Source organism: Halichoerus grypus, chromosome 10 (genome assembly GCF_964656455.1).
Source record: "Halichoerus grypus chromosome 10, mHalGry1.hap1.1, whole genome shotgun sequence".
Lineage (NCBI taxonomy): Eukaryota > Metazoa > Chordata > Mammalia > Carnivora > Phocidae > Halichoerus > Halichoerus grypus.
In genome coordinates, this window is record NC_135721.1 from 39692429 (window position 1) to 39712595 (window position 20167).

The 20167-nt window shown below is 37.0% G+C and overlaps 1 protein-coding gene across 1 annotated transcript in view; it reads right to left on the reverse strand.

Moving 5' to 3' along the window:
• Positions 1-20167, reverse strand: part of DNAH6 (dynein axonemal heavy chain 6) — a 239399-nt gene that overhangs the window by 187027 nt on the left and 32205 nt on the right. Inside the window, exons 3-4 of the mRNA XM_078056370.1 lie at positions 15709-15882; positions 11862-12121 (exon numbers count right to left, since the gene is read on the reverse strand). Of these exons, the coding sequence (XP_077912496.1) occupies positions 11862-12121; positions 15709-15882 (434 nt within the window). The remainder of the gene's footprint in view (positions 1-11861; positions 12122-15708; positions 15883-20167) is intronic.

Sequence of the window (20167 nt, forward strand, 5' to 3'; positions counted from 1 at the left end):
GATTTCTGGGTCCAACACAGAATCAGAACCTTTATGTATGAGACTCAAGATTCTAGTTCAACAAGCTCCCTGGATGATTCTGATACACAGTCATGTTTGTGAACCATTGAACTTTATTCAAAAACAAGGTGGTCACAAGGTGAGCTCTCTCTTCACTTGAAAATCATCACGTTTGTGTGCTCCCACCTCAACCCCCGAGTGTATCTCATGGTTTCCTCCAGAGAAAGAGAGAGGTTTCACCCCATATTTTTCTAACCCTCCTGGCTTTGGGCTACTTTTTCTCTGCGTCTAAAAATGTGCAGAACTTTTCTTTAACTTGTAGAAAGCTTCCATTTTATAGAATGCTTTTTCTTGACCCTGCAGCCCATTTAACTTAAAATCCCAAGTATTCTTCTTCCTCTTAAACTTCCTATACAATGGTGTGTATTGGTAAGCCATATCCCTCCCATCCATTCCTTCCTAAAGTTTCCAAAAACCGATCTTGTTTCTCATAACTCTAACAAAATTATCCTCTCACAGATGGGCAGGGACTTCCTTCAAGCCCAATTCTGTTGGTAGATAAAAGGGGCAGCAGGGTCGGGAAAAGCTTTGCAAAAATTAAGAGGGCCTATGCACAGTTCTCTGTAATCCTATCCTTAGACTTTCCAGGTCATTACTGAGAGGGTAACTCCTCAAATACACTCCGTGGGCCTCTGCGCTTCACTCCACACACTCTGCCTCCGACCACGCATCCATTTCAGGAGGTGATCCACCACACCTCACCTATGCTGAGAACTTCCTAGTCAGCACTGCTTGGCATCCAGGATTCAGCCTTAAACTTCGGCTGCTTCTTGGATAGTTGCTTTGGATTTTTCTCTCATCAAGCCTTTCTTTGAGGAAATAATACAAAAATTTACTTTGAGACTTAAAAAGAGAACTTCATTTGTTCAAGTGCTGTACTATAAAATTCCTACTTTGCTGATAAACTAGATGGCTTTATGATCTAATCAACTAAACAGATCCTTAGTTAACTAATCAGGATGAGATGAACATCTTGAATAAGATTTCATTTTACTATGTTTTACTGGAAAAAAAATACCTGGAGTGTATTCTTGCTCTTCAATGTAGAACCAGGTCAACTTATTTTACTGTAGAACCTATATCTGTCCATCTAAAATGAAACTGGGACTCCAAGGCTTCTATTAACTTCAAAAGCATGTATGTCTTATTTGAGAGACTCATATGGAATAAGGGAATTACACAGCTCTGTGGTAGGTCATAAATTGTCCTGTTATTGTTTGTTTCAGTTATAACTCAAACTGTACCTACAAGGGTGTAAAAAATGTTAATTTCTTCTCCTAGAATTCCTTGATTTTCCAAAACAATAACATCTCGATGTGAGTTGTTATTTAAAACAGGAGCTCTATCTGTTGTTACACCTTACAGTGACTGAAAATGCTGTTCATCTTTAAACCAGTCTACCAAGACTAATAGTGCAGAAACGTGGTTTGTCTCCTAATCAAGAACTTTAAATAGCCTCCTACTGCTTATATCATCAAATCTAAATTATTCTGCCAGGTGTTTTGGCACTCTCCTCTTGTTTTATATTAGTTCCTTCTTTGTCTCACAAATTGCCTTTTTTCATTCATCAGGCTGATTTATCATATCCACCTGAGACCATGTTTGAATGCATACATGTCTTTGTTCACCCTGTTCTCTCTTCCTATCTCTTTCAAGTTTCTGATTTCTATAAGCAAAAAAGTAATTACCTGCTTTAAGGTAGTGAGATGTATTAGATAAGTTCATATGGCCCTATGCAAATCTAAGTTCTCTTATTATTTTCATAATTATGGAGTTTTAATTGTTATGATTTGAGCATATTTATTGGGTGAAGGTAAGCAAGCAACTGCCTGGAAAGAAATTAGCCATTTCCTATGTTCTGCAATTATAAACCTCAATTTATTTGATGGTCAGTATCATGAATCAGTAGGGGTTTATATCTAACCTAAACGAGAGAAGAGAAATGGTTTACTTGGCTTCTGATTAGATTAACCAGAAATGATGAAATATCTGATAAGGAACTCCTTTTTACCTAGAAAATTAAACAAAAGTATAACTAAGAAGAAACTTCCAAATTTCTGTAATAAGAGAGTGTTCTAGGGCCAATGGTTCTCAGTGTTATGGTCCCTGGAACAACAGAATCAGTATCACGTGGGAATTGCAATTTCCCAGGCTATCTTCCCCTACTGAATCAGAAACTCCAGAGGTTTAACACTCTGTTTTAACAAGTCCTGTAGGGCTTGTTTGAGAACCCCAAGTCCATGGTGTGCAATACTGAGCTGAATATTGGAATCATCTGCTGAGTTTTAAAGAAATACTGTTGCTCAAGCTCCACCACAAATCAATTAAATAATGTCCTGGAGTAGGGCCTGGATGATTCTCATTAGCAGCCAAGGCTGAGAACCACTCTTCTAGGTTCTTCAAATTTTTGTGTGAAATGAAATTATTACCCATTAAATTGTCATAGCTCCAGAACAATGCCAGGGCATGTGTATGTGTGTGTTTGAAGGAAGGGTAAGGAGACAATATGAAGCTGAGCATTTTTGATGAGTCCAAGTGAGAATATGAGGGGCCTTTAATGTTTCTATGTGCTGACTGAAATTTGACTCATCAGATTTATTTATTTTTATTTATTTGACAGAGAGAGAGACACAGCAGGGGTTGCTGCAGAGGGAGAGGGAGAAGCAGGCTCCCCATTGAGTAGGTAGCATGACTCGGGGTGCGATCCCAGGACCTCAGGATCACAACCCGAGCTGAAGGCAGATGCCTCACCGACCGAGCCACCCAGGCACCCTGTGACTCATCAGATTTAAATTTCTTCATGGACTAGCCCAAGAAAACTGTCATTGTGTTAGGCAACCTGGCAAGATTTCTGATAACGTGGCTTCAAAATGATCTGTTATCATAGCACATATATACCTCACTATAAAGTTTTTGTAATTATGACTTCATACAGAAACCACAGGGCTGCCATTTGTGTTTTCTGTTCTAGGCCGTTAAACAGGTAATCTCCCTGAAAGGACAGGATAACTTTAGTTTGAATTTTTAAAGCTTCCTTAAAAAAGTACTTTTAACATAATAGGCTTAGGAATCATCTGAGAACCAACTTGATCACTTAGAAAGTAATACAGCCTGAGCCACGCACAGATGATTATATGGTCCTCACGTAACTATGTTTCACAGAGTTCTAATCACCGCATATATCCCTCACGAAATAGTTCGTTGTCTCCACAGGGCAGAAATGCATAATTAGCATGATTTAACTCAATCCCAGCACTACTGACATTTTGGGCCAGGTAACTCTTTGTTGTGTGAGGCTGTCCTGTGCACTGTCAGCTGGTTAGCAGCTTCCCTTGCCTTTTCCCACCTGATACCAGTAGCACCATCCTCTCTAGTTATGACAACCAAAAATTCCTGCAGACATCCCCAAATGTCTCCTGGGGGGCTGAGGGGTGGCAAAATCTCCCAGGTTGAGAACCAGTGATTTAATTTAACGTTTCTTAATTTCACATGATCACAGAATAATTTTTTTTTTAACCATCTACCTGTTATTACCACTTATATATAATGTTCCTGGAAATACACATCAGGAAACACTGTGTCCTCTCTCTTGGCTTTCTATGGACCCTAAAACTGCTCGGAATTTGGGGAGGACTCTTCCATACATTCTGACATATTCACTAAATTCTAATGGCTTTAAAACCGACATTCCACAGAGGATAGATTCACAGAGTTGAATGGTGGGAGTAGCAGACATTATTTTGAACTTCTATCTACAAATCATGAAACAATTATCAAATACCACAGTCCTTCATACATCTGTACCTCAATCTCCTCACCTTTCAACTGTAGAGAACGCCCTTCTAACAACACTGATGTACGGGAAGCACTCAGTACAGCCTACCACAGCATGTGTGACACAAATGACGGAAGCAGTTGTCATTAGGAAGGTGAGTGCATTGGGCATAGTGCGTGAGAGGCTGGGTTCTCAAGTCCAAGTACATGGGTTTCAATCCCAGCCCCACAATTAACTAGCTGTCTCAACTTGGTCAAGTTACTTAACTCTGCCTCAGTTTCATCATTTGTAAAATGAATATATCAATATTGGCTACCTTGTAGAGTTGCTATGAGGATTAAATACATAGGAAGAATCGAGAATGTTTGGGATTTGCCCGTCAAGTTTATTTTTTATAAAGGTGTATTTGTTTATTTATATATAGAGAGAGCGCGCACACGCATGAGCAGGGGGGTGGGGCAAAGGGAGAAGGACAGAGAGAATCTCAAGCCGACTCCCCGCTGAGTGGGAGGCTCTATCTCAAGACCCTGAGACCATGACCTGAGCCAAAACCAAGAGTCAGACACTTAACCAACTGAACCACCTAGGTGCCCGTAGAATTCATTTTTAGTCTCTCCCAATGCATACATAATTTATAAATCAGGGGTCATTTTTATCATAAGCAATGTTGCCTAGAAATAATTGACATTCTACTCTTATGGGGGTACCAGAAAAAAAGAATTTCATGTTAACTAAGATCAGAATCTCATGCAGAGAAAATTGCTCTACAGTCCTCTAGAGCAATGCTTCTCAAGCTACATGTTCTAACATACCCATACAATGGTAATATTCTATAAGGCACACTGGTGAAGGCATTAATTATAAGTTCTTTATATTATAAGAAAAATAACACACAAGGTATTCAGGGAAATATTCAATACTTAATTTGATAACACTTCCAAATAAAGTGTAGCTCATAAGCAACCACAGCTGTGACCATAACTTTTTTGAAGTAGCCACCTGAATTTCTAATCAAGACATGATGAATGGTCTCTTCAAATTCTTGACAGTCACCACTACTGAGAAACTTTGTTTATAGAAATAGGAGACAACAAATGGCAGATGATTTATTGCTTTGTTTCTTGTGGTTGCAAACTCTCTTTTCCATTAACCAGAATTTGGGTAATTCGTTCTCTTGAAATTGTGAACTAAAGGTAGCACCATTCTTTAATTCTAATAGCTTTCCCTTTTCTCCCTTTGATAAATGCAGTGTTGAAATTTCTTGTGAAATGCAAATTGATTTAAAATCCAAACATTTTCAGGAGCGCCTGGGTGGCTCAGATGGTTAAGCATCTGCCTTCGGCTAGGGTCATGATCCCAGGGTCCTGGGATTGAGCCCCACATCCGGCTCCTGGCTCAGCGGGGAGCCTGCTTCTCCCTCTGCCTCTCCCCCTGCTCCTACTCTCTCTCTCTCTCTCTCTATCTCTGTGTCTCGAATGAATAAATAAAATCTTAAAAAAAAATAAAAAAATAAAATCCAAACATTTCCATATCAAGTATTTTAGAAACAATGGTGAAGCTTTCTCTGAAACACAGACAGATTACTCTGTTTGATTGAATTTTTCTTTAGGTTTAAATCCATTGCAATCACTAAAAGTCACTATAGAAGCGTTTTAAATATCATTTTTCCAAAGCTGAATTCCAAGATGTTCTGAATTCTTAATCTTTGTCAGTACGTGTTGACACATTTTCAGGCAGGTCCCATAATTTTTTATTAGGTTCATTCAGGTGCTCAAATGTCAATTAAGTAATCCAGTTGTAAAATCAAGAACTATCCACTAAATCTGCACAGTTAAATTATTTGCAAAATATTTTCTAATTCTTGACAAAAGTTTTCCTTTGGATCACCAATGCATTTAAATCTGAAACAACAAAAAATGGCATTCTGCTCATATTTTTTTGTTATGTCTTGGACTTCATTGTAGTCGCAATTTTGATAATATTTAATTTGGAATTCATAACCACAGGGAAACATTTACATATGGGCGTTCCTTTGCAAATAAAATTATGTATTACTTGAATGTAGGATTGTCAGAATAAACTCTAGATGTAATATATATTTTTAAGAAGTATTTCTATAATGTCTCATTTGCCTTAAATGTTTCATTGCCAGTAGGGTTTTTTTCCCCCTCCTCAAAACAAAGTTCTTCCAAACATTTCACTTTTGTGATTCTACATAGTGCTGTTATCTAGCAGTTACTACTAACTATAGGTTTATCAATATTCAATAAAACTCATTTTCTGCAATAAAATTTTAATAATGTCCTGGTGTGTTAATCTCTGTTATCTGACATGTTGATCTAGTAGTATTTTTTTAAAGTCAGGTTTATTGAGGTAAATGTACATAGAGTAAAATTCTCTTTTTTTTCCTTTCTTTTTTTTTTTTTTTATTTTTCTTTCCTTCCTTAAGGTCCATCACTCAGTTACCCCATCCACTAGTGGCATTATTGATAGATTTCCTTTGCTTTTCTGGTAACAAATAGAATGAAAAAATGTCCACATAGGCTATTAAAATTGCAATTCTGCAATAGTGAGTTTTTCTGACATTAGATATTGTGTTCTTGCATTCCTACTTCTTAAGCTTATTGATGAGATGTTAATCTAAAACAGAATTTGGTTTCATATTTTGTTCTTTATTATGCCTTAAAAAGTTTCAAATCCTTTTCTGGGTACGGTGGACATCTTTTGGTAAGGTGTTGATATAGCTTGCTTGGAACTACTGATTCATTTGATAACATTTCCATACAAATGAGATATTTAGGCAAAGGACAGGAACATTACTGTGATTCACAAATCCAAGTCTGAGGTAGTTCTAATTACGTTGTGTAATTTATAATCTTTTTCCTTTTCACCACTGTGTTTATCTTATAGTTCTAGTAATTTTCTAGCTTTAGTAATAAACTGTCAAAGAAGACATAAATAAATGGAAAGATGCTCATGGACTGGAAGAATTAATATTATTAAAATGCTCATAGATTGGAAGAACTAATGTTATTAAAATGTCCATACTACTCAAAGCATTGTACAGACTCAGTACAATCCCTATTAAAATTCCAAAGGCAGGGACGCCTGGGTGGCTCAGTCAGTTAAGCGTCTGCCTTCGTCTCGGGTCATGGTCCCAGGGTTTTGGGATTGAGCCCTGCATCCAGCTCCCTGCTCAGCGGGGAGCCTGCTTCTCCCTCTGTCTGCAGCTCCCCCTGCTTGTGCTCTCTCTCCTTCTGTCTCTGACAAATAAATAAATAAAATCTAAAAAAAAATTCCAAAGGCACTTTCCACAGAAATAGAACAAACAGTACTAAAATTTGTAGGAAACTGCAAGAGAATCCAGATAGCCCCAGCAATCTGAGACAGAACAAAGCTGGAGATATCATGCTCCCTGATTTCAAATGATATTACAAAGCTAAACTAATCAAACCTGCATAGTATTGACATTAAAGCAGACACATAGACCAAGAGAACAGAATAAGGAGTCCAGAGATAAACCCCTGGATATATGGTCAATTATTTTATGACAAAGGAGCCAAGAATATACAATGGGGAAAGAACAGTGTGTTCAATAAATGGTACTGGGAAAACTGGACAGCCACATGCAAAAGGATGAAACTGGACCACCATCTAACACCATACACAAAACTAAATCAAAATGGATTAAAGACTTGAACACAAAACCTGAAACCATAAAACTCCTAGAAGAAAACATAGGTGGTAAACTCCTTGAGATTGGCCTTGGTGATGATTTTTTGGATTTGACACCAAAAGCACAGGTAACAAAAGCTAAAATAAACAAGCAGGACTACCTCAAATTAAAGTGCTTCTCCACAGTGAAGGAAATCATCAAAATGAAAAGGCAATCTACTGAAAGGGAAAAGATATTTGCAAATCATATATCTGATAAAGGATTAATATCTAAAATATATAAGGAACTCATATAACTCAATAACAAAAAACTAAACAATCCAATTAGAAAATGGGCAGAGGATCTGTATAGATATTTTTCCAAAGAAGACATACAGATAGACAATAGGCACATGAAAATATGGTCAACATCACTAGTCATCAGGGAAATGCAAACCAAACCATAATGAGATATCATTTGACCTGTCAGAATGGCTCTTATCAAAAAGACAAGAAATAATAGGTATTGGCAAGGATGTGGAGAAAAGGGAACCCTCTTACACTGTTGGTATCAATGTAAATTGCTACAAGGACTAAGGAAAACAGTATGAAGTTCCCTCAAAAAAATAAAAAAATAGAGCTACCACATGACCTAGCAATTCCACTACTTGGGTATCTATCTGAAGAAAACAAAAACACTAATTCAAAAAGATATATGTGCCCCTATGTTAACTGCAGCATTACTTATAATAGCCAAGATATGAAAGCAACCCCGAGTGTCCATTAAAGAAGATAAAGATGTGATATATATATATATGTGTGTGTGTGTGTGTGTGTGATATGTATATATCTCACACAGTCAATGAAATCTTGCTACTTGCAACAACATGGATGGACCATGAGGGCAAGTCACTTAAACATTTGTAACTCATTTGTAAAATAGAGATAATAATTGTATCTTATAGTGTTTTGTGAGGATTAAATGATTTAATATATATAAATACTTTGCCTAGAACATAGTAAACACCAATAAATCATTTTTTATGATATGTAAAATACAGGGATTCACTTTGGTGTGCTCTCATACAACTCTCTAGCCAACAGTCTTCCCCCATACCTCATGGCTACCCTTCAATTCCAGTCACTCTTGTTCAAGGTCTAAGTCCTAACAATACAGGATTGTTTTGTCTTGATCAATTCCATTCTCTGTTCTCTGTGCTCTTCATGATCTCCCTAGTTCCTGACCCTTTACCTAGTTTCCTTTTTACTCGCACCAGAACTGACCAGAGTCCCCACTATGCCTCCTTGCTGGGCAAGATAACCGGCAGCATATAGTTGTGTACTCACTCAGGTTGATATTCCAACATATTTAGACATCTCCTTAAAGCTTATTCCTGACAAAATTGTTATGCCTAACACACAGCACTGAGTTGATATTTTAGAATAAACTTGATAAAAGGAAACATTTTCTCACTTAAAGGAATTGTGTTAAACATTGTAGAACTGCACATCTGATGTATTTTGCTACATTTGAAAAATATGCAAAGGCATTATATTTTATCACATTACTTTTAAAAGGAGTTTAGTTTAACATGTCTTCATCTCGTTGACCCAATATTTCCTATTTTTAACTTCCAATTTAGCTGCTTCAAAGTTTGTGCCACCCAAATGATTGTCTTTTCATAAGGTTTCTGATATTTGGAGTTCAGGCCAGGGAGGAAAAATTAACGTCAACTTTAACACATAATAAAATAAACTATGATTCCAACTCTGTCTTCTTAAGTGAGACCTTGTGTATTCCCGTCAAGCATCACGAGTATCAGTCCAAAGTAGTATAAAACATCAACTCAGTTCCCCGAGTAGAAGCACTCATTAGTCTAGAAATACCATTAATTTCTTGAATTGGACAAAAGCAGTTTCCATATTCATCTTTCATACTTTGTCTTGTGCTAGTAAAAATAAGAAAATCATTTTACATTTGGCAAAATTTGACTCCTCTCATAATGGGGAATGAATTATCACAAATGGCACTTCTTGATATCTGGGTTATTAGATGATTTTTTTAAATAAGAGAAAGCTATGAAAACATTTCATCTATTAATCAAGAAGTATTAAAAATCAGCAAATAGACCATTTTTGCTGATCAGTCACCATTTAAGATCCATAACCTCTTCTCCAAAAAGAACTAGTAAAGAACTACTAAGGCAGTGGTGGGGATGACAATACTAACATTTTTTTTTTTTTACATCAAAGGGCTTTATAGTCTATTGTATGTTAATTCTCCATCTTAAAAAAAAAACAAAAAATAAAAAACCTCACTCAACCCCAATTCTCCTTTCATCTACCACCTCACTTCTCTTCTATTTTTGGCATCCCAAAATCAGTAGGTCCAAACCCAAACTCTTTTCTTCCCAACAAATCTGTTCCATCCAACCTTCTATGTCTCAGATAATAGCAACTCTTCTTGCTCAGTCAGCAGACCATTAAAGTCATCCTAGATTCCTCTCTGGTTGTCCACCTTACATACAGGCCATAAAAACATCCTGTTGCCTTGACCTTCAAATTACTTCCCACTTCTCATCATTTCCACCTGGTTCATCTCTCACCTCAATAATTATAGCCTTCAAATTGGTCTTCCTGTTTCAACCCTTGCTTCTCAAAAGTCTAATCTCTACACAGCAATCAGAGCAGTCCTTTTCAAAATGTAACTCAGATCATAACATTTCTCTGCTTGAAGTCTGTCCCTGGTTCTCCACTTTTCTCAGAGTAAAAGCTAATGTTCATACAATGGCTGGCAAGCCCCTTCATGATCTGTTCCCTAGCTCTCATTCACTCTACTGTGGTCATACGAGCCTTCTCTTTTCTTCTTGACTATGCCAGGTAGGCTCCTGCCTTGGGATATATGTACTCACTTTCCTGCTGTCTGGAATGCTCTTTTCCCCACCAGCACATCATTCACTCCTTCTCTTTCCAGTCCTTATTCAAATGGCAGCTTGTCAATGAGGCCTACCCTGACATCCAGTTAATTCACAACTTCTTCCCCAGAACTCCCAATCTCCTTTGCTTACTTTTTTTTCTCTAATACTTATCACCATCTAGCTTCTCTGTAATTTACTCAGATACTGTTTATTATTGTTTCCTTCCGCTAAAACGTAAGCTCCACAAGGGCAACAATTTTGATCTGGATGGTTCAATAATGTATCTCTAGTACCTAGAACAGTTCATGCTACAGAGTGGGTAATCAGTACATTTTGCCGAAGGATTGGATTCTGATAAGCATCTCTGTTCTTTCTTCAAATTATTTCTCACTCTAATTAAGCTCTTTCAGATTTATAATAAATCTACCATTTAAAAATTTGACTAAAATGTTATTCTTTTCTCCCTCTTTTTGCCAGTAGGAGAGCTGTCCTCAGTGTTACCTGACTCAGTCAAAACTACAGTGCTGCATAAGGGAGAGTAAGAGAATTCTTAACGAGTTCTTTTTTCTTCCCATGCAGCAGAGAACGGGAATTTGGTGGTAAAGCTAAACCACTATCACCTTCCCAGGAAAGACTGTCTCAACAGCTGTTGTCCACACAACTAAACAACAATGGAGGAAAGCCAGTATCATCTTTAAATTCTACTGCCTATTGTGCTGAATTTTAAAGCAATTCATAGGGGCGCCTGGGTGGCTCAGTCTGTTAAGCACCTGCCCTGGGCTCAGGTCATGATCCCAGGGTCCTAGGATGTGGCTGTGTCACTCCCTGCTCAGCGGGGAGTCTGCTTCTCCCTCTCCTCCCCACTCGTGCTCTCTCTCACTATCTCTGTCGCTATCTCTCTCTCTCAAATAAAATCTTTAAAAAAAAAAGCAATTCACAGACTCACATTTGTATGATTCTTCTAATTATTTCAGAAACAAATGTGTTTAGTAATAATAAAGAGTATATGTGTGTGTTATTAATCTCTATAAATACCTTAAGTTATCAAGTTCCTTTTATTTCTAAAAAAAACCTTATCTCTACTAAGGAAAGTTGAAATAACATGTAAAGCAAATCATGTACTTACTTTTTATACATTGCCATCTTTTTTTCTCAGGAATCACAAAATATCAAAATTATCTTTGGAATACTGATTAAAAATAGATGGCATTATATAATATAAACATAGAAGAGGCATAACAGTGCACTACTCTATAAAATAATGTCTACAAGTAAAGGAAAGCTAAATGGAAAAAATAAATAACATTGTTGTGATTAAGATTCATTTGTCATCAGATGATAACCAAAATTGTATTTGACATTTATCATTAATGCCCAGTCAATTATGGATAACATTCACAATCTTAACTGAAACTTTTACTGTTGAATACACTGTTTTATAAAAGAGAACTCACTTGAGATTATATGTATCATATTCAATGGAAGACCTTGGCACTGCAGGGATCATATAAAGAAATCCAAGATGTTCATTTTCACGTATTATTTTAATGATTTGCAAGGGATTACGAATGTTGGCTTTAATGACTTCTTCCCGGTCATGGAAAGTGTACTTAGGGTACGCTGAGGAGCTAGTCCCATAGAGACCTCTTCTTCCAATACCGGTACGTGACAGTTTAGGAGAGGGAGCGAACATCTCAGTAGAGGGCCGCTGGATCTAAACAAAGCCAATTTTTAAAAATATGAGTTTTTGCAAAAAACAAAGTATAAAAAAATGACATAGTTACCATACTGCTTGAGATGTCTGGGTTCAAAGGCAAACATTTTTGAACAGAAAAATTCAAATTATTATAAGGCAGGGATATATTCCTTCCCAGTCCTCCTTATCCAGGGGTCCATCCCCTTTCCCAACCCCCCAGCATCGCTCCCATTGTCACCCTCTCTCCTTTAACTCTGTGTTTATTACATCAAAATACTACCAGCTCTCCGGGGTTCTCGGGAGCCCAGCACTCTTGCTGCTCAGTTGCTTTGCATCTATCTTGACTGTGGCCTCTCACCTCAACCCCCTCACCTAGTTCTGAGGACCTTAATGCTTTTCAGTGAGTGACATCTTAAACAGCTGTTATCATAGCTCATAATAAACTTCTTTTTAGTGAAGGTAAGGGGTGGTTACATTGAGTATTGGGGATCATTATATAATAATAGCCTTGGAGAAGCATTCATGCTACAAACTCATGATTGCCTGTTCCGTAGACCAGTGCTTCTCACATTTAAACGTGCATGTGAATTACGTAGGTGTCCTGTTAAAATGCAGATTCTGTCTGTCAGTCTGGGGTGGAGCCTGAGATCCCGCATTTCTAACCTGCTCGCAGGAGCTGCGGATGCTGTGGACCGCCACTGGACCACCAAAGCTAAGTCCCCACCATGTTCACACACTTGAACTTTGCTCTAATCCCCCAGTTCCACTGTCTGTGTTCTCAGTGCCATTCACACTCCTTTGTTCCTCCTCAGCAAACTCTGGGGCAGCATCATACACACCCCCTCCTCCTGAGGAGGAGGTTGATAACCATGTTTCAGGAAATTTGACACTAACTCCCAACAGTCATCACCTGGTCTCACCAGTAGAAGGGCAACTGGCATTAAGACAAAAGAATCACTATCGCAGACCTGCTTTGTTGAATAACTGATGTAAATATATGAATGATATCTTTATTGCCTGTTAGCATAACTAACAGAGGCTGCCATTTCTTTCTTTTTCTTTCTTCTTTCTTTCTTTCTTTCTTTCTTTCTTTCTTTCTTTCTTTCTTTCTTTCTTTCTTCCTTTCTTTCTTTCTTTGACAAAGAGAATAAGAGAGCACAAGTAGGGGGAGCGGCAGAGGGAGAGGGAGAAGCAGGCTCCCCGCTGAGGACTTGATCCAAGGGGCTTGATCCAAGGACCCCAGATCATGACCTGAGCCGAAGGCAGACACTTAACCAACTGAGCCACCCAGGTGCCCTGGGGTTGCCATTTCCATGAGAGACTGATTACCACAAGCTCTATGGAACAATGTCCCCAGGAAATTTGTATTCACAGATCCCATCATTCTCCATCTCTCATTAAATATACCCTGGTGAACAGGAGTTTCAGACAAAAATCCTAGAAAGTTTAGAGCCAGAGAAAATACATCTTTGAACTCAAAAGATACAATGTGCTTTTTTTACTTAATGGCCAGGGACAGCAGCAACAACACTGTTTTCTTATGTAAAAGAATAGGCCAAGCCAGATACCCCTAAGCCAGAGAAAATACACATTGTCTTGTCCCAATGTTTCAACAAGGGCTGTAGTCAACGTTAATATTTTTATGGGACTAGAGTATTAATATTTTAACAGAAAATGCATGTATTTTCTTTATTATATCCTTCAAAAAGTTTTACTGCCTTCTAAGTGCAAGATTTCTTCAACAATAGGCCTATATATTTTCATCTGAATACTTATTTCCAGTTATGTAACTCAGTGCAAAGATGTGTTTCAATTTAAGCAGCCACATAAGTTCAGATTTTGTGGGGGTGGTGGAAAGAGAACGAAGGAAGTATGTATGTATGTATTTAAAGATTTTATTTATTTATTTGAGAGAGACAGCGTGTGCGCTCGAGCAGGTGCACGAGTGGGGGGCGGGGCAGAGGGAGAGGGAGAAGCAGGCTCCCCACTGAGCAGGGAGCCCGAAGTGAGGCTCGATCCCAGGACCCTGAGATCACGACCTGAGCCGAAGGCAGAGCTTAACCGACTGAGCCACCCAGGCGCCCCAGGAAGCATTTGTTTATAAAGTATAGAACACCTGTAGTGTTCTCTATGATGGATGTCCAGTCCTATTTGTTAAGTCAATCTTCCTTAATTACCAGAAGCAATGCCTCCAACGGCCTTCTTATATCTCCCAGGGCATCCTCATTGGTACATTTCCATTCTAAACTCATTCTGAGAAATCAATATCCCCCCAAAATGACCCTCTTCTCAGAATAAACACCCTCCTCTTTTTATATGGAACATCCCCTTTCTTCTACATTTCCCTTTAACCCCTAACTCTTGCTGAATTCTTCACTTAGTTATAGCTACAACCAGGCATAACACACAATTTAACATTCCCTTTTAGCCCCCTCCCTTCATCCCAGATGTGCACAATTTCATTCCTCCCCTTTAAATTCAAGATCATGATGCCCACTTTATACCAAATAAACTAATTTATGGGCAATCAGAACTTTCTTGGTCCTACTTAAGATAGTTTGTTCTCCTTTCCTATTTCACAGAAATGAAATTAACTGAGGCTTTATAATTTCATACAATTGAGCACGTAATATTCTTTGAGGGTGATCTCACCCACACCCACAGTGAGCCTCTTTCCAGCCAGCTTCTCAAACCCACCGCTCTCCCACCTGATCTGCCTTATTAACTTTCCATTCATTCCTCCCAGCCTAGTGCCAGTCCCTACAGTGGCGTTTCCTCCACTGACCCTTCCCCTCACCACTAGGTGCAAGCATTCCCTTCAGTTCGCCACAGTTTTGTACCTTAAATGACCAACGGAGAGCTCTGATTGCACCCCCACTGAGTTTGAGGCTCACTTGTCCATCTACCCACCATCAAATTCTGCAATCTTCAAGGATGGAACCTGTCTTCATCTCTTCCTCTCTAGTACTCTAGCCCAAAGCCTGAAAGACACTAGCACTGAAATGTTTAACAGGTCTCGAAGGATCCTCTCAGTAAAAAGCTCAGAGAATTCTCAGCTCTACTGGCATTTTTATTGTGAGTGTGCCCACATTTTCTCCCACTTCTACTTCTCTGTCTAATTATATACAGGTATTTATAGAAAGCCGTGCTCTGGTGATTTCTCCCCAGAGCTACTGTTCACGTATTCCTTTCAAGGCAACTTCCCACTCTACAGCTCACCAATTACAGAAGTTGTTTTCCTAGCTGGTTTAGTTTCTATTTTACTGCCCTTCACCAAGGTCTTCAAAGACTGTCATTCTGGGTAATAATGATGAAAATTTCATAAAAGGTAAAATAAAATTGAAAACACTATTATGTCTTCTTTTAATATGCAAGAGAAGATCAGAGGGCACTGAATAGATGCTGTAAGTTTTCCTTTATGATTTTCCTCCACTGCCTAAAATTTCCTGGAATAAGAACTGGGAAGTACAGTATTCCCCAAATACATTGTGTAACCTGATAGAGAAATATTTTGCAACTATTCTTATGAGTTAAAAGCATGTTAGCAATGCTATAGGAAACTAAAATTAAAGTGAAAGGCTCAATTAAGTATTTTAATAGTATACCTGTTTTTTCTTCACCACACGAACTTGCTGTTCAGGAAACTGAATAGATACTTTGGCAGAACTTCTTTCCTCTCTTCTTGGAGGTTTTATGATTCCAGAAGTGACTAACTGAAGTCGGTTCTGCTCATATATGTATTCTGGCCTCTTATGATCTTGGTAGACTTTTAGCACTGGCTTTGGGGAATAAAAAGACATATTAATCTTTTTAATATTAACATGAATTTGTCTTATTCTTCACTTTGGACCCTATTCCTGTTGGAAATTGATCTCCCTGGACTAATTTCCTATCGAAGTCACAATCAGTATGGTAGTTATCATCATGGACTGGCCATGGTCCATCACTAGACTAAGACTTTTCTATTCGGTTTCTATTAATTCTGTCCCTTAATTGCCAGTGCATACTTCTAGGAGTAAGGTTCTGACAGAAAAGGGTCAGAAGCATGAAATCACATATCCAGTAATTGTGCATTACAAACCCCTACCACTCATTACAACAGTTATTGTGGGAAGGACTGTACAATTCTCACACTCTACCTGAAAGTCATTAATCAATTCCCATAGCCATAACTGATTGAAGAACCAGAAGAAATTATGGCAAAAATAAATAAATAAATAAATAAATAAATAGGAGAAATTGTGGCATTAAAATAAATAAATAAATAGGAGAAATTGTGGCATTATATTAGGCTGATCAAATTTCAGATTAAGGCAATAAAATCCAGCATTCAACATGATACACTAATGCAAGGAATTCACCATAATGGCTTTAAGTTTCTAAGCATTATGATTTTAACATGATAGCTAATCTTTTACAATTGGAGTCAGAAAAAAAAGCTTGGGAATAAGCACAGGAATCAGCTGTTAAGCTTTCAAGTGTGTGTAAATTACATTTGGTTTTGGCTAAAAATCCCTCTTGAGCCACTCACTGAAGAAAGGAAAAACACATAGATGGGGGCGGGAGGATCTCAGCTATATAACAGTGTGGAAAAGGAATACAGACCAGAATCACAAGGTAAGAAGGGGGAGAAAAGCTTCTGCACAGCAAATGAAACCAACAACAAAATGAGAAGGCAATCTACCAAGTGGTAGAAAGTATTTGCAAATCATATAGTGATAGGGGGTTAAGACCCCAAATATATAGAGAACTCATACAACTCAATAGCAAAAACAAAATAATCCAATTAAAAAAGGGGGGCAGAGGATCTGTATAGACATTTTTTCCAAACAAGACGTATAGATGGCCAGCAAGTATATGAAAAAGATGCTCAACATCACTAATCATCAGAGAAATGCAAATCAAAACCATAATGAGATACCACCTTACACCGGTCAGAATGGCTATTATCAAAAAGACAAGAAACAAGTGTTAGTGAGAATGTGTAGAAAGGGGAACCCCCATCAATATTTGATAACACAACTTATATCTTTTTATCTTATGTATTCACAACGAAGTATTGCAGCTGTATTTTTACTACTTTTGTCTTTTAACCTTTAACTAGTTTTATAAATAAGTGATTAATCCACCACCTTCACATCAGATTATTCTGAATTTTACTATATATTCACCTTTACCAGTGAGATTTATACTTTCATGTTTTCCTGTTACTAATTATAGTGCCTTTTCATTTCAGCTTCAAGAAGTCCCTTACAGGGGTGCCTGGGTGGCTCAGTCTTAAGGTTAAGTGTCTGTTTTCGGCTCAGGTCATGATCCCAGGGTCCTGGGATCGAGCCCCGCATCGGGCTCCCTGCTCAGTGGGAAGCCTGCTTCTCCCTCTCCCACTCCCCCTGCTTGTGTTCCCTCTCTGGCTGTGTCTCTGTCAAATAAATAAATAAAATCTTTAAGAAAAAAAAAGTCCCTTACAATTTACTTTTTAATAACAAAGCAACAAGCAAATATGTATATATAGGAAGAGAAAGAAAGCAAATATGGTAAAATACTAACAATTTTTTAATCTAGGTAGATGGTATATAAGTATTCATTTTACTATTATATCAACTTTTCTGTATATTTGAAACTCTTTATAGTAAAATGTTGGGAGAAATTGATTTTTTCAAATAAACTGGCAAAAATACAAAAAATTAGATAGATTCATATAAACCATAATAGTGATCATCTCTAAGCAAGGAGAGAGGGCACTGAGACTAAAATGGGGTACAAAAGGTATCTGAAATGTATTTGTAACATTCCTTTAAAAATAGATATTAAATCAAACTAAGCAAAATTCAACATTATTAACTTGGGATACATATACTTGTCTACTATACTTCTCTTTATATCTTTTTGTATTTGAAATTTTCATAATAATAGAAACAGAGGAAAACTTCTTAATATAACTATTTAGCAAAATCAGCAGCAAACCTCAATCACCCTAAATAGTAAAAACCTAAAGCCATTATGAAAATCAAGAACAAGATCGCTATTTTCACTACCAACTTCATTTTTCAATTCTCAAATGGAAGCATCTAGAACAGGGGTCAGTAAACTTTTTCTGTAAAGGATCAGACAGTAAATACGTTAGGTTTTGCGGGCCAGATGGTCTCTGTCAGAACTACTCTACCATTGCAGCACCAAAGCAGCCTTAGACGATACAAAAATAAACGGGTATCACTGTGATCCAATAAAACATTATTTACAAAAACAGGTTATAGGACTGGACTTGACCCATGGGCCATAGTGACTCCTAATCTAAAAAATAAAGTAACTGGTGTAAACACTAGGAAAGAAAGGCAAAATTATCTATCAATGATATTTATTATATACATTAAAAATAAAAGCCTAACTACTGAAGTAACTACAAGGATTTAAAAGAATATTGCTGAGGTTTCTGGTTACAAAGTAAACAGACAAAATCCATTTGCTTTTCTCTGTATTAAAAATAAACAGAAACTGGATCACAATAAAAAACTGAGGTTGAAATATTTAAGAATTTAACAAGAAAAACACAGGACCTTATTATAGCAAACTATAAAATCTCACAGAGAATGAAAAACAAAACCTGCAAAAGTATAAGGAAATGCCAAATGCTAATTGTGGGAAAAATTACATGCTCATCTCCATATATGTCAAAAAGGCATTTGATAAAATTAAACTATTTTTGATAAAAATCTATTTGATTTTGTTAAAGCTTGTTTGTTTGTTTCTTTATGTAATCTCTGCACCCAACGCGGAGCTTGAACTTAACGAGCCCTAGATCAAGAGTCGCAAGCTCTTCTGACTGAGCCAGCTAGGTGCCCCTATTTATGATTTTTTTTAATAAAAATCTATTTTTGATAAAAACATTAATCAAGAAAGGATAGATACTTCCTTAAAAATCTCAATGGTTAATATCATGCTTAAAGGGGGAACACTCAGAAATATTCCTACTAATCTCAGGAGAAAGACAAAAAATGTCTACTGTCCTCACTGTCATTTCTAATATTCTACAGGTATTAGCCAATGCAATAGTCCAAAGACACAGTATGAATATAAAACTTGGAAAGAAGGTGGCAAAAGTGTCATTATTATCAGATGATTTTACTGTTTGCCTGAAGCACCTGAGAGAATAAACAGAACACCTAGCACAAAATTAGCATCCAGAAATAAAACCTGTTCATAAACTTAATAAGAAATAAGTAAAAGTCATATGAAGAAGACTTTAAAACACTCATGATGGTCATGGAAGAAAAAGCAAACAAATAAAATCCTATTTTGTTCTTGACTTGGAAAATTAATTATAATAAAAGTCAATTTTAAGTTAATCTATAAATTTAATATGATCTTGACAGGATGTCTTGGAGATTAGACAATCTGACCCTAAATTTAATACATAAAAATTATTAAAAAGAATAGCCACAAAAGTTCTGGGGGGAAAAAAGAGTGATCAATGAAGACCAGCCCTGCCAGATATTAAAATGTTGTAAAACTACAATAATTAAAACTGTGTATTCTGGACACATGAATAGGAAAGCAGATCAATGAATCAGAATAGAAAGTCCAGTAATGGATCCCAAAATCTAAAAGGGAACTGAACCTACAACAAAGGTGATAATTTTAGGAAAATAGTATTATTCAATAAATGATAATGAAATAACTGGGTAGTTGTTAGGAAAAAAGTTGAATCCTCTCATTCATTACAATGGGAAAAATTATGAATAGATCAAAGATTTAAATGTAAAATAACAAAAATAATAAAAATAATCTTAAAGTAATCTTTAAAGAAATGTACCCATGACATCACTAGATAATTTTATCTCTACAATCTTGCTAAATGTAGGGCCGAAGTATTCCATAAAACTCAGAAGACATAAATTACTCAATTGCATAAAAATTAGGAATTAAAACAAAACTTGAAACTTTTATCATGCTTATCACAGATAAAGGGTTTATTTCCTAATATATGAAGAGCTCATGCAAATCAATAAGAAAACTACCAACTACCCAATTAGAAAATAAGACATGAGATTCATACATTTCAGATAG